At 40.4% G+C, this 14156-nt stretch overlaps 1 protein-coding gene and 1 pseudogene across 4 annotated transcripts in view; both read left to right on the top strand.

Moving 5' to 3' along the window:
• The window catches only part of ZNF684 (zinc finger protein 684), a 30098-nt gene that overhangs the window by 13399 nt on the left and 2543 nt on the right, over nucleotides 1-14156 (top strand). Inside the window, exons 1-4 of one of the 4 annotated variants that reach the window (XM_027537669.1) lie at nucleotides 6606-6746; nucleotides 8642-8678; nucleotides 13497-13623; nucleotides 13939-14040. In XM_027537669.1, coding sequence (XP_027393470.1) covers nucleotides 8664-8678; nucleotides 13497-13623; nucleotides 13939-14040 — 244 coding nt within the window. In that variant the 5' untranslated portion in view covers nucleotides 6606-6746; nucleotides 8642-8663. Of the gene's footprint in view, nucleotides 1-6605; nucleotides 6751-8641; nucleotides 8679-13496; nucleotides 13624-13938; nucleotides 14041-14156 lie in introns of those variants that run through there. The other 3 variants (XM_027537670.1, XM_027537671.1, XM_027537672.1) reach the window with 3 other exon arrangements.
• Nucleotides 1108-3925, top strand: LOC113890071 (annotated as a pseudogene).

Raw genomic sequence — 14156 nt, 5'->3', positions numbered from 1 at the left:
CTGGATCATGGAAAAAGCAAGAGAGTTCCAGAAAAACATCTATTTCTGCTTTATTGACTATGCCAAAGCCTTTGACTGTGTGGATCACAGTAAACTGTGGAAAATTCTGAAAGAGATGGGAATACCAGACCACCTGATCTGCCTCTTGAGAAATTTGTATGCAGGTCAGGAAGCAACAGTTAGAACTGGACATGGAACAACAGACTGGTTCCAAATAGGAAAAGGAGTACGTCAAGGCTGTATATTGTCACCCTGTTTATTTAGCCTATAGGCAGAGTACATCATGAGAAACGCTGGACTGGAAGAAGCACAAGCTGGAATCAAGATTGCCGGGAGAAATATCAATAACCTCAGATATGCAGATGCAGAAAGTGAAGAGGAACTCAAAAGCCTCTTGATGAAAGTGAAAGTGGAGAGTGAAAAAGTTGGCTTAAAGCTCAACATTCAGAAAACGAAGATCATGGCATCTGGTCCCATCACTTCATGGGAAATAGATGGGGAAACAGTGGAAACAGTGTCAGACTTTATTTTTGGGGGCTCCAAAATCACTGCAGATGGTCACTGCAGCCATGAAATTAAAAGACGCTTACTCCTGGAAGGAAAGTTATGACCAACCTAGATAGCATATTCAAAAGCAGAGACATTACTTTGCCAACAAAGGTCCGTCTAGTCAAGGCTATGGTTTTTCCTGTGGTCATGTATGGATGTGAGAGTTGGACTGTGAAGAAAGCTGATCGCCGAAGAATTGATGCTTTTGAACTGTGGTGTTGGAGAAGACTCTTGAGAGTCCCTTGGACTGCAAGGAGATCCAACCAGTCCATTCTGAAGGAGATCAGCCCTGGGATTTCTTTGGAAGGAATGATGCTAAAGCTGAAACTCCAGTACTTTGGCCACCTCATGTGAAGAGTTGACTCATTGGAAAAGACTGATGCTGGGAGGGATTGAGGGCAGGAAGAGAAGGGGATGACAGAGGATGAGATGGCTGGATGGCATCACTGACTCGGTGGATGTGAGTCTGAGTGAACTCTGGGAGTTGGTGATGGACAGGGAGGCCTGGCGTGCTGTGATTCATGGGGTCACAAAGAGTCGGACAGGACTGAGCGAGTGAACTGAACTGAACTGAAATGAATGCCACTAATTGGAAAAGAAGAAAGATCTCAAATTACTGACCTCAGTGTCCCCATTAACTAAAAAAAGGAGAGAAAATCAAATTCAAAGAAACCATAAAAATGAAATGAGCAACATAGCTGACATTAATAAAATAGAAAACAGATAATAGAGAAAAATCAATGAAACCAAAAACTGATTCTGAGATCAATAAAACTGACAAGTTCTAGCCAGAGCAATTAGGGTGGGAGAGGGGAGAGGGAAGACACATGACCAATATCAGGAATGAGGTGACAGCACTACAAATATTATGGATATTAAAAGAAAATAAGGGATTATTATGCAGCCATCTTGGATCCTGTGGAGGCCTGCTAGGAACAGGACTTCTAAATTGACAAATATGTCTGGAAGGCTGTGGTCCAAGGCCATTTTTTCTGGCTATAAGTGGGGTCTACAGAACCAGAGGGAGCATGCAGCTCTCCTGAAAATTGAAAGTGTATATGCTCGGGATGAAACTGAATTCTGTCTAGGCAAGAGATGTGTTTCTGTGTACAAAGCAAAGAACAACACAGTATTTCCTGGCAGAAAACCTTAGTAATCTGGGGAAAGATAACTCAAGCTCATGGAAACAGTGGCATGGTTCCTGCCAAATTCCAAAGCAACCTTCCTGCTGAAGACATTGAACACAGCATCATGTGATGCTGTACCCTTTGAGAATTTAAACTTACTGAAAAGTAAATAAAAAGTGTGGATTTGTTAAAAAAAAAAAGGGGGGGGGATAGTAAGAACAACTTTATGCCAATACATTTGACAGCTTAGATGATAGAAAAATTCCTTGAAAGATACAAACTACCAAAGCTCTCTGAAGAAATTTGCAACCTAAATAATAGCCCTATATCCAACAAAGAGGTTGATTTTGTAGTTTAAAACCTCCCCACAAAGAAAGCTGTAGGCCCAGATGATTTACTGCTGAATTCTCCCAAATATTTAGAAATGACACTGAAGTCTAGACAAACACCCAGAAGATGGGAGGGAAGTTTCCCTGCTCGGTGATACAAGTCCAGGTTGCCTACTTGTCTTTCTGACCTGCTGGCTATAGGTTGGAGGTTTCAACAACCTCTTCCTTGGACTTGATTAATTTACTCAAATGGCTCACAGAACTCAGAGAAACATTTTACTTACTAGACTACCAGTTTATTATTAAAGGATATAACTCAAGAATTGCCATATGGAGAGATGCATAACGTAAGGTATCAGTAAAGGGTGCAGATCTTCCATGCCCTCTATGGGTACATGGCTCTCCCCATACCTTCACGTGTTCACCAACCTGGTTGTGAGCAGGGGTTACTCTCTAGTTATTGTGTGGGCTTCTCATTGTGGTGGCTCCTCTTGTTGCAGGACATGGTCTCTGGGGTGCATGGTCTCAGTTGTTGTGGCACACAGATTAGTTGCCTGCAGTATGTTGAATCTTCCGGACCAGGGACTGAACCTGTGTCCCCTGCATTGGCAGGTGGATTCTTAACCACTGGACCACCAGGGAAGTCCCCTTTTGGGGTTTTATGGAGTCTTCATTACATAGCCGTGACTGATTAAATCATTGGCCATTGGCAATTGATTCAATCTCCAACCTCTCTCCCTTCCCCATAGGTTAGGAGATGTGGGACTGAAAGTTCTAACCCTCTAATCATGTGGTTTGGTTTTCCGGACAGTCAGCCCTCATCCTTAGGTGCTGTCCAAAAGTCACCTCATTAACATAACAAAAGACATGCTCATTCTCATATCTTAGGAAATTCCAAGAGTTTTAGGAGCTCTGATTCAGAACTGGGGATGAAAGCCAAATACAAATAAATCAAAGAAAGGAAACAGGAATAAGAGAAATGAAGGATGGCTCCTAAATTTTTGCTCAAGTAACCAGGTGAATGATACATTTATTGAACTAGGAGAAGTGTTATAGTGGGAGTGTGGGTGGGGACAGGATTAATAGGTTGATTTGAACATGTGAAGTTGAAGGTAGCTTTTAAGGGGAGATTTCAAGTAGGCATAAGGAATTAGGGCTCAGAAATTCAGGGGAGAGATGAGGGGTGGAGATACAGATGTGTCAGTTAAATCAAAGAAATTTGTCATCAAATAAATGGTATTTAAAATTGTGGGGCTGAATGAGACCATTTGAGGAAAACTTCAAAAAGAAAAGACCCAAGGCCAAGTATTCCAACATTTGGAGGTGGAATAGAGGAAGATTATTCAATAAAGAAAATAGAGAAACAGTATTAGTGAGGTGGGAGAAATTATCTTTCGTGAGATGTTGTAAAAAACAAAATAAGGAAATATGTCATTTATCTTAAATGCTGTTGAAGTCAAATATGATGAGGACAAAGAAAACCCATTTAGTTTTTCAAGTGGAATTTCCTTGGTAAATGGACAAGAGCAGTTTTAGGAGTGTGGTTATGGTCAAGAAGCCAGTTAGAGTGGATTTAAGAGAGAACTGGAGGTGAGAAAATGTAGGCAGAACCAAGAAGCAACTCTTTAGGGAAATCTTCCTCGGAAAGAAAGCCAGGGGTATTTCCTTGGTGGCCCAGTGATTAAGACTTCGCTTCCACAAAGTGACCCAAGCCATTGGAGATGTTGGTCAACCACCTCTGAGAGGCAGGCCTGGGCCCAGCCAGTGCCAGCTAAGCATCCTTAGGTAGGATGAGGGGGCATCATGGGACCCCTCGTGTTGGGGGACAGTGCTGTCTGGTTGATTCCAGTTGGGGGCAGGAGGTATATTTGTTTATTTTCCTGGTTTCATCCGTTGGATCATTGAAAAAGCAAAAGAATTCCAGAAAGAACATCTACTTCTGCTTTATTGACTATGCCAAAGCCTTTGACTGTGTGGATCACAACAAACTATGGGAAATTCTGAAAGAGATGGGAATACCAGGCCACCTGACCTGCTTCCTGAGAAATCTGTATGCAGGTCAAGAAGCAACAGCTAGAACTGGACATGGAACAATAGACTGGTTCCAAATTCAGAAGGGAATATGTCAAGGCCGTATATTGTCACCCTGCTTATTTAACTTATATGCAGAGTACATCATGCGAAATGCTGGGCTGGATGAAGCACAAGCTGGAATCAAGATTGCCGGGAGAAATATCAATAACCTCAGATATGCAGATGACACTACCCTTATGGCAGAAAGCAAAGAACTGAAGAAGAGCCTCTTGATGAAAGCGAAAGAGGAGAGTGAAAAAGCTGGCTTAGAACTCAACATGGCAGAAAACTAAGATCATGGCATCCAGTCCCATCACTTCATGGCAAATAGATGGGGTAACAATGGAAACACTGACAGACTTTATTTTCTTGGGCTCCAAAATCACGGCAGATGATGACTGCAGCCATGAAATTAAAAGACGCTTGCTCCGTGGAAGAAATGCTATGACCAACCTAGAGAGCATATTAAAAAGCAGAGACATTACTTTGCCTACAAAGGTCCGTATAGTCAAAGCTATGATTTTTCCAGTAACATATGGATGTGAGAGTTGGATTATAAAGAAAGCTGAGCACTGAAGAGTTGATGCTTTTGAACTGTGGTGTTGGAGAAGACTCTTGAGAGTCCCTTGGACTGCAAGGAAATCAAAGCAGTCAATCCTAAAGGAAATCAGTCCTGAATATTCATTGGAAGGACTGAGGCTAAAGCTGAAGCTCCAATACTTTGGCCACCTGATGTGAAGAACTGACTCATTGAAAAAGACCCTGATGCTAGGCAAGCTCTGGGAGTTGGTGATGGACAGGGAAGCCTGGCATGCTGCAGTCCATGGGGTCACAAAGAGTCTGACACGACTGAGGGACTGAACTGAACTTCCTTTTTTAGGTTGTTGCGGTCCTAAACAAATGGTTCTTTGTACTCTGCTTGCAAGTTTTCTGTGAGTTTGAGTGTTTCCAAATTAAAAGTTAGGCCAAAAAAAAAAAAAAAAAAGACAGTGCTCTTTAACTGCAGGGGGCATGGGTTTGATCCTTGGTCACAGAACTACCAAAGCTGCAGGACACAGTCAAAACCTTAAAAAAAAGAAAGCTAGGAAATGGCACAATTGCTTGTGAGCTAAAGTCAAGAAATGATTTTTTAAAAATAAGATATAAAAATATGTGTTTATGACATTGAAAACGCCAGTAAAGTCAAGAGCTTACTAGCATCAAGTGAGATCTTAATGGTGAGCATCAAGTGAGATCTTAATGGTGCTGTGTAATAGTACTTCATTTTCTGAATCCATTCACTTCCCCACATTCCTAAATAACTAACATTAGAATCTCAGATGCCACTGATTATAAGATACATCATTATTTTACATATTACTAGGAAAGAAAAAGTCTACCAATTAAACTATGGCATGTCATCATTTGTGAGACAGCAATTTCACATATGTTGAAATATGAAAAAAATATTAGAATCAGTCTAATGCAGAATTTCTTATCTTTTCTTTCCTCATATCTCAAATACCTTCTCCCTAACATCACTCTGAGCTTTCAATTTCACTTATAAAATACAAACACTCAGGGAGGATATCCTCATTCTCCCCCCACCAAATCTGTACCTATTGATTCTGCTTCTCCGGTTATTTCAATGAATAAATTGCCCAGGCTCTTGCTTAGAACTGATCCTCCCAATTGTGTGCTGGATTCTATCCCTTCTTTCCTCAAGGACTTTGCTCTTGCAACTGTCCTGTCTCTCCTGTATTGTTGATTTCCCCCTCTCCATTGTATCATTTTAAATAGGGTACAAACACTGTAATTTCTTCCATCTTAAAAAAAATTTCTGAACCCCAAATCCATCTGCAATGGACAGTTTTACTTTCCTATTCATCTTTAAAAAATTGAAGGAGTATGTCTATAAGTACTTGCCTTCTCCCATTGTTTCATCCCACTCCTAATTCTTGTCAGACTTCATCAAACTTCCATCAGTACACCAAAAGGGCAAGTTTCAGCCATCCCCGAATTGCTCGATCCAATGGTCAATTATTACTTCTCATCCTACCTAACCTATCAGCAGCAGTTAATGCAATGGATCACTCCCTCCTCCTTGAAACGTTCTCTTCCCTTGATTTTGCAGATCCAAACCTTCCTCCTTTTCCATCTGCCTCGGGATTATTCCGTCTCAGTCTTCTTTGTTGGGTCCTCTTCATGTTTCTGACCTAAGCTACTGTTTTACTAGAAAAGACTGAACTGAGTAAAGGCAAATTATTCTCTTAGCAAACTGCTGACTTAGATTTTCCAGTATTTAAAAATTCTGAGGTCTATAGCTTTTAAACAAAAATGGTATCTACATCTCCCTTTTATAAGTGAGCATGTCTCTTCAAGCAGCCCCAGAAATACCAGATCTGGAGTCTCCCTCTAAGGAGGCAGAACCGACGCATTCCAGAAATAAGCTCCATGGGCTTTATGGGAAATGTAGTATTGGATGAATAGCCTGCACCCCGCGGGAGCCTGGGAACTCTGGGCGAAGAGTTATTTCCGGACACGCGCAGTGGGGTGGTAGCCGGTATTCTGTAATTTTTGAACCAGTACTGCATGAAGTGAAAGTTGGGGTATCTCCCGGATCTGGGAGATCTCCGTAACCTGATCTCCAGCTTAGAGCCGGAGCTGGGAGTGTGGCGGTGCAAAGCTGGCAAGTATGACTCTACAGAACTTGGGGGACACAAGGAAAGGGCAGGAAGAAAGGGACCGCTTTATTGGCTTACCCAACGAAAATAAAACGTGAAAACCCTCACATGCGGTGACTTCCAGTTTGGGTGTGTGGGTCCTGTCCGATTCTGGAGTAGTTCAGAGAAAGCTAGGGAAGGGTCCAACTGCCACTCCGTGGGTTCCTAGATCCCAGTTGCGGCTTGAGCAAGTTCAGTTTGCATTCCTGCTCTTGTGCTTTAAACTGCACCTTTCCTGATGACAGAAGCACCTTTGGCCCTACTAAAGCCTACAAAAGGAAATAGTAAACCATTTTCAGGGATCTAGGAAGAAAACATTTTTAGAGAAACTTCGGTGCATGCTTTAGGGTATTTTCATATGAAGTGAAAATATCTCCTGCCATATTAATAAACAAGAAATGTCACAGCTATCAGTGATAGGTGGCTTCCAAATGTGAATGAGGGCTGCTAAAACTGCGATCCAGCAGAAGCTGCTGCCCGCCCCCCGCCCCACGGTGATTGCTTTGGAGCTGGGAGAATGCCAGAAGTAAGGTGAACAAGGAAACAGGATTAGTCCCAGATAGCTGAGGTGAATATGAAAGGAATGAATTCAGTGAGCCCAGAGGCTTGCATCTTCCCATACAAAGAATGCTAAATTCCTTAACTTGATACTGATATTTGAGGTTCAGCCTGCCTGCTTCCTTTGTTGCAAACTTGTGTATAGCCTGACTTCCTCTCCTGCCTCCTTGGAGCAGTTTTCCCAGAGTTACTGAGATGCGGTCTCCCAGGCTAACATTCCCACCAAATAAAATAATTCGCTACTTTCAGATTGTGACTATATTTTTTTAGTCAACACTCACAACAATCATCTGAAGTAAGTATTATCTCTATTTTGTATATGAGTTAACTGAAGCAGAAAGGTGAGTTTAACTTGCCTGGACTCAGGCAGTTTAGTATAGATGATCTGAGAGTTAAACTCCAGATGAATTTCCTTCAAATTTCATTCTTTTTGCAAGTTGAAAAGAACCTGCAAAACAAATCATTGGATTTATTTTTCTTTCGAAATATTTTTATATATGCTAAGTAAATTTTGGTTTGTCATTAAAAAAAAAAAAAAAAAACAACTCATGGTATGTGTATGGCTGAGTCACTTTGCTGTTCACCTGAAACTCCCACAATATTATTAATCGGCTATACCCCAATACAAATTAAAGTTTTTTTAAAAAAAAGAACCCTTGGTGAATCTGCAGATTTTCCAGTGATGATTGTAAATAAAGCTGAGAGTGCCTCTTGCACATTTTAGCCTTTCTAGGGCTCGAGCAGTTCTGGTTAGAATTTCAAAAAGCCCAGGTTGGGCCTGTAGGAGATGGTGAGATTGAGAGAGAGAGATTGAGATTTAGAGTCTCAGTTTAAGACTTCAGCTTAAAAAAAAAATCCCTCCCCCACTTTCCCTGCATCCAGCCTCTTCATAAAACCTAATTTGAGATCTCTTACCCAATCCACCTACAGAACAGAGGCCAGAGAATCACAGGAAGGAATGACTTCCAAAGATAACTGAGCTTGAGAGATGAGGCTTTTAGTTATCACTTTAACTCATTCATTATTATCTACTTAGAATGAATTTCTGGGAGAAAAAAACCTGTCACTGGTTAAGGTTAATGATTTGCTATTAGGTCAGTAGGATAGAAATGTACAGCCTACTAATATAAGATCATTGCTTATAAAATGTGGACATTTCTGACTTGCTGGAAACATCATTCTCTCACAGGGTGGCCTTTTCTCAGACTGCACTGTATGTGCTTCTGTTCCCGTGGAGCAGGGTTCTCCATTGCAGTCCTGGTATTTCATGTCTTTATTCTCTTCCCCATTTCTACTTTCATAGATCTCTGTGCAGAGAGGCAGAAATGATCAACTTCAAGGTAAGGCGTCCATTTATTGTTATTAAAATCTGTCTCTTTTTTTTGATGGGTAAGAAGTGGATTTATTTAGAGAGATGCACAGTCCATAGACAGAGTGTGCACCATCTCAGAAAGCAGGAGGTCCAAATCTCTTTTTTAAAAATCCATATAAAAAGGAGATTATATATAGTTAGGGAGAATGTAGACTGAATAGATCAGGTCCAATAGGAAATTCAGAAAATTGATAAATTGATATCCAGGTTATAAGGTTTTTCAGCATTTAGGTAGAGCCTCATATCGGAGAAGGCAATGGCACCCCACTGCAGTAGTACTCTTGCCTGGAAAATCCCATGGACGGAGGAGCCTGGCAAGCTGCAGTCCATGAGGTTGCTAAGAGTCGGACACGACTGAGCAACTTCACTTTCGCTCTTCACTTCCCTGCATTGGAGAAGGAAATGGCAACCCACTCCAGTGTTCTTGCCTGGAGAATCCCAGGGATGGGGGAGCCTGGTGGGCTGCCATCTATGGGGTCACACAGAGTCGGACCCGACTGAAGCGACTTAGCAGCAGCAGCAGCAGAGCCTCATATGTGTACCCACTCTTTCTGGTGATCATAGAAAATGGGTAGCCAACCACAGTATTGGCTTTGTCCAGGAGCATAAAGCCGAACAATTCCCCTGATAAGTAAAATCTTTCCTAGCACAGTTCTCCAAAGAAAATATTACAATTCCAAAGAAAATATTACAATAATGTTTCAAAGAGGTTATGTTAGCAACAGTATTGCCAGTAACAATTCTGTGATAAATATAACATCCGATTTCCAATGACCTTAAGAGTGTTCCCTAGAATAAGCAGGGAACATAGTGCCAAGAACTCCGTTTGCAAGTCCATGTGTGCTGTGCTATGCTGTGCTTAGTCGCTCATTTGTGTCTGATTCTTTGCGACCCCATGGACTGTAGCCTGCCAGTCTGTGGGGGTTCTCCGGGCAAAAATACTGGAGTGAGTTGCCATGCCCTCCTCCAGGGGATCTTCTCGACCCAGGGGATAGATTAGGTATCATTATTGTGATTGCATTATACTTTTAGATAAATTTGGAGAGAATTCATAACTTTTCAATAATGAGTTCTTCATTTTATTTGCATTTTTATTTTGGTCCTTCATTATAGTTGTATAGGTTTTTATGTATGTAAATTCTTATACATTTCTTATCATGTTTATTCTTACACATGGTTTAAGTTGCTATTGAGAATGGGATGAATATTTTTTTCATAATATTTTCTAACTGGCTATTCTGGTGCATAGGAAAGTATAGATTTGTCTGTTTGACTTTATTCAACTTACAGAACTCTTACTAAGTCTAAGAGTTTTTTAGTTTAGTCTTAGATTTTCTAGATAGACCATCATATACTCTTCAAATGGAGTTTTGTCCCTTATTTGCTTATCTCCATTGGTTTTTTTTTTGTCTTATTGCAATGGACAGGATTTCTAGTACTATAATTTTGAATGTAATTGCTAGCCAGAATCTTTTCTGGTCCAGTTTTAATGGGAATTCTTCCAGTGTCTTATATTCCGGTAGATAGTTGTTCTTTGGTTTTTTATTTTTAATCAAGTTAAGGATCCTTAGCTTACTAAAATTGTTTTCATAAATTGGGAACTTTTCCCCTCATATCCTCTTTTTATACTTGTCAATAATATATTTCATGGTTTTAACATAACAGTTTAAAGAATTTATAATACTCTTCCCATTAAAGGGACAAACAATAAATATTTTAGGCTTTAAGGCTATATGGCTTCCCTGACAACTGCTCAACTCTGCCCTTGTAGTTGAAGTAAAACAAATAGGCATAACTGTTTTCCAGTTACATTTCATTTACAAAATTATATTTCTTCTAAATAAAAATATTTCTGTGGCATTAAAAAAAAGCTTGTAGGTTTTAGTTTGCTTCCTTATATGGTCTTAACTATCTCTTTGTGATAGAAATGTTGCTATGTGCCTTTTTAATTTCAGTTTAAATTAAAAATGATTTTGATTCATGGTTAAGAGGATATATTTTATCATATAAAAATCTGTGTTTTTCTATTTTATTATGCTTATATAAGTCTAGCCTGTTAACTTTATAGCCTATTTAACATCTAATTACCGTTATACATTTATTTTGTAGTGTTTAATAGGCTGTAAGATTACTGAGGGCAGTAATAATTTTTTTCTTTTTTGTATCACTAGTACTAAGAAAAAAAGTACTGTACTCGGAGAAGGCAATGGCACCCCACTCCAGTACTCTTGCCTGGAGAATCCCATGGACGGAGGAGCCTGGTAGGCTGCAGTCCATGGGGTTGCACAGAGTCGGACATGACTGAGCGACTTCACTTTCACTTTTCAATTCCATGCACTGGAGAAGGAAATGGCAACCCACTCCAGTGTTCTTGCCTGGAGAATCCCAGGGACGGGGGAGCCTGGTGGGCTGCCGTCTATGGGGTCACACAGAGTCGGACACGACTGAAGCGACTTAGCAGCAGCAGCATCGGTACTATACTTGGTATGTCCTCATTAAATATTATGTGAGTGAATGAGTGAAGAACATATAAGCAGTATTTTAAAATAATTTTATTAAGACTTAATTCACTTATTATAAGTTGACCACCTTAAAATTAGTGTGTTAGCACAATTCTGAAACTGTCATCACTAATCTCAGAACATTTTCATATCCTCAAAAGAAACCCGATACCCATTAACAGCTACTCCCCATTCCTTCCTTCCCCCAGCCCTGAATTACTTTATGTTTTTATGGATTTGCCTATTCTGAAAATTTCATACAAATTGAACTGTACAATATGTGATCTCTTGTGACTGGCTTCTTTCACCTACCACAATATTTTCAGGGATCATCTATGTCATAGAGTCCCTTTTAGTACTGAATAATATTGGATCATATGGATATACCTCATTTTGTTTATTCATTTATTACTTGCTCAATACCCATATTGTTACCACTTTTGCCTGCTATGAATAATTCTGCCATGGACATGTGTGTATGATTTTTGTGTGGACATATGTTCCCTCGGAGAAGGCAATGGCACCCCACTCCAGTACTCTTGCCTGGAAAATCCCATGGACGGAGGAGCCTGGTAGGCTGCAGTCCAGGGGGCCGCTAAGAGTCTGACACGACTGAGTGACTTGACTTTCACTTTTCACTTTCATGCATTGGAGGAGGAAATGGCAACCCACTCCAGTGTTCTTGCCTGGAGAATCCCGGGGACGGGGGAGCCTGGTGGGCTGCCGTCTATGGGGTCGCACAGAGTCAGACACGACTGAAGCGACTTAGCAGCATGTTCCCAACTCTTTTGGGTATATACCTAGGAAAAATTGCTGGGTATATGGTAACTCTAATGTTTTGAAAAACTCCTAAATTGTTTTCCATAGTTGCTGCACCATTTTACAATTCCATCAGCAGTGTATGAGAGTTCTAGTTTCTCCCTACCCTTGTGAAAAACTTGTCATTGTCTGCCTTTGATTTTAGCCATCCTGCTGGATGTAAAGTGATATCTCATTGTGATTTTGATTTGTACATCTTTTCATGTGCTTTTGGATCATATCTGTCTTTTGAAAAATGTCTGTTCACATCCTTTGCCCATTTTTAAATTGAGTTTTCTTTTTATTGTTGTAAGAATTCTTTTTCTTTTAGAGACAATTCTCTTTTCAGATATATGATTTACAAATATTTCCTGCTATTTTGTGAGTTGTCTTTTTCACATTCTTCATGGTGTCCTTTGAAGCACAAAAATGCTTAATTTTGATGAATTCCAAGTTATCTATTTTTCTTTTATCACACTTTTTCTGTCATGTCTAAGAAACCGTTACCAAATCCTATGTCATAAATATTTACTCCCTGTTTTCATGTAAGAATTATATACAGTTGACCTTTGAATAACACAGCTTTGAACTGTGTGGATCCACTTAGGTGCAGGTTTTTTCCAGTAAATACATACTGTAGTACTACATGACCTGTGGTTCATTGAATTCATGGTTGTGGAACCACAGATATGGAGGTGTCTGTAAACTTATGTGGATTTTTGACTGTGGGGAGGGTTGGCACCCTAACCCCCAAGTTGTTCAAGAGTTACCTGTAGTTTAACTCTTACATTGGGTCTCTGATCCATTTTTAGTTTATTTTTATTATGATGACTTCTCTGGTGGCTCAGAGGGTAAAAGCTTCTGCCTACAATGCAGGAGACCCGGGTTCGATCCCTGGGTCGAGAAGATCCCCTGGAGAAGGAAATGGCAACCCACTCCAGTACTCTTGCCTGAAAAATCCCTTGGACGGAGAAGCCTGGTGTAGGCTATAATCCATGGGGTCACAAAGAGTTGGACACAACTGAGCGACTTCACGACTTCACTTTCTTTTATTATTATATGAGGTGTGTGGGTTGGAGGGAGTCCAACTTCATTCTTCTGCATGTGGATATCCAACTGTCCCAACACCATTCATTTAAAAGACTATTCTTAGGAGGGTTCAGAATGGGGAACACATGTATATCTGTGGTGGATTCATTTTGATATTTGGCAAAACTAATACAATTATGTAAAGTTTAAAAATAAAATTAAAAAAAAATAAAAGACTATTCTTTCTGCTATTGAATTGTTCTGATACTATTTGAATATTTTTAATATAATTTTTGTTTCTATCACAAAGTATATTTCTGAATCAGGTGTATAGTAGTTTTCATACATAACTTTGAAAACTCATCAACGAACATGATATGATCCTAAGAGGCTGCCATGACTCTTACAAGTCCGAAAATGATGCACACTTTAGTTTGAAGATCCATGTACTATTACAGGGATCAGTGACACTCCAGGATGTGGCTGTGGAATTCACCCCAGAGGAGTGGCAGCTGCTTGACTGTGATCAGAGAACCCTGTATTGGGATGTGATGTTGGAGAACTTTAGAAACCTCATCTCAGTGGGTAAGGACAGTGGGTGGTAACTTTTTAGTTGAAACTCAGAATGTTTTAACAGTACCCTTCCTTTAAGACCTGTGAAAGCTCTGAACATTCTGAAGCATTAGCAAGTTTGGCCTTGAACTTCATTAGTCAAAGACTCTTAATCTCCTTTGGGGATCAGGTACTGTGTTTATGCTTCTGCCTCTAAGTGAAGAAGGGTCTTTTCTGTTCTGAAGCCTGTTTGTCAGCCTTCACAGGCCCTAAGACACCAGGAGGCAAACCTGAATTATGAGGTAGTTGTTCCTAGCACTTTGTCCCCAGTTCTGTGTTGTTTCCCAGGAACAGGGTGTCCAGTTACTGAAACAACAGTGATATTCAAGGTGGAGCAAGGACAAGGACCTTGGATGGTGGAGGGAGAGAACTCACGTTGGAGCTCTCCAGGTGAGTCAGAGAAACCCAGGAAGATGGGAGTCTTTGAAATTGGGGTCCCAGTTGGTGAGTGAGGGACTGGCACCTTTGAAACACTTTTTAGGAAGCACATACCTTTGGAAGTGACT

This window comes from Bos indicus x Bos taurus, chromosome 3 (genome assembly GCF_003369695.1).
Source record: "Bos indicus x Bos taurus breed Angus x Brahman F1 hybrid chromosome 3, Bos_hybrid_MaternalHap_v2.0, whole genome shotgun sequence".
Taxonomy (NCBI): Eukaryota; Metazoa; Chordata; class Mammalia; order Artiodactyla; family Bovidae; genus Bos; species Bos indicus x Bos taurus.
Note: the sequence above shows the minus strand (reverse complement) of the source record. Positions and strands in the feature narration are given on the sequence as shown.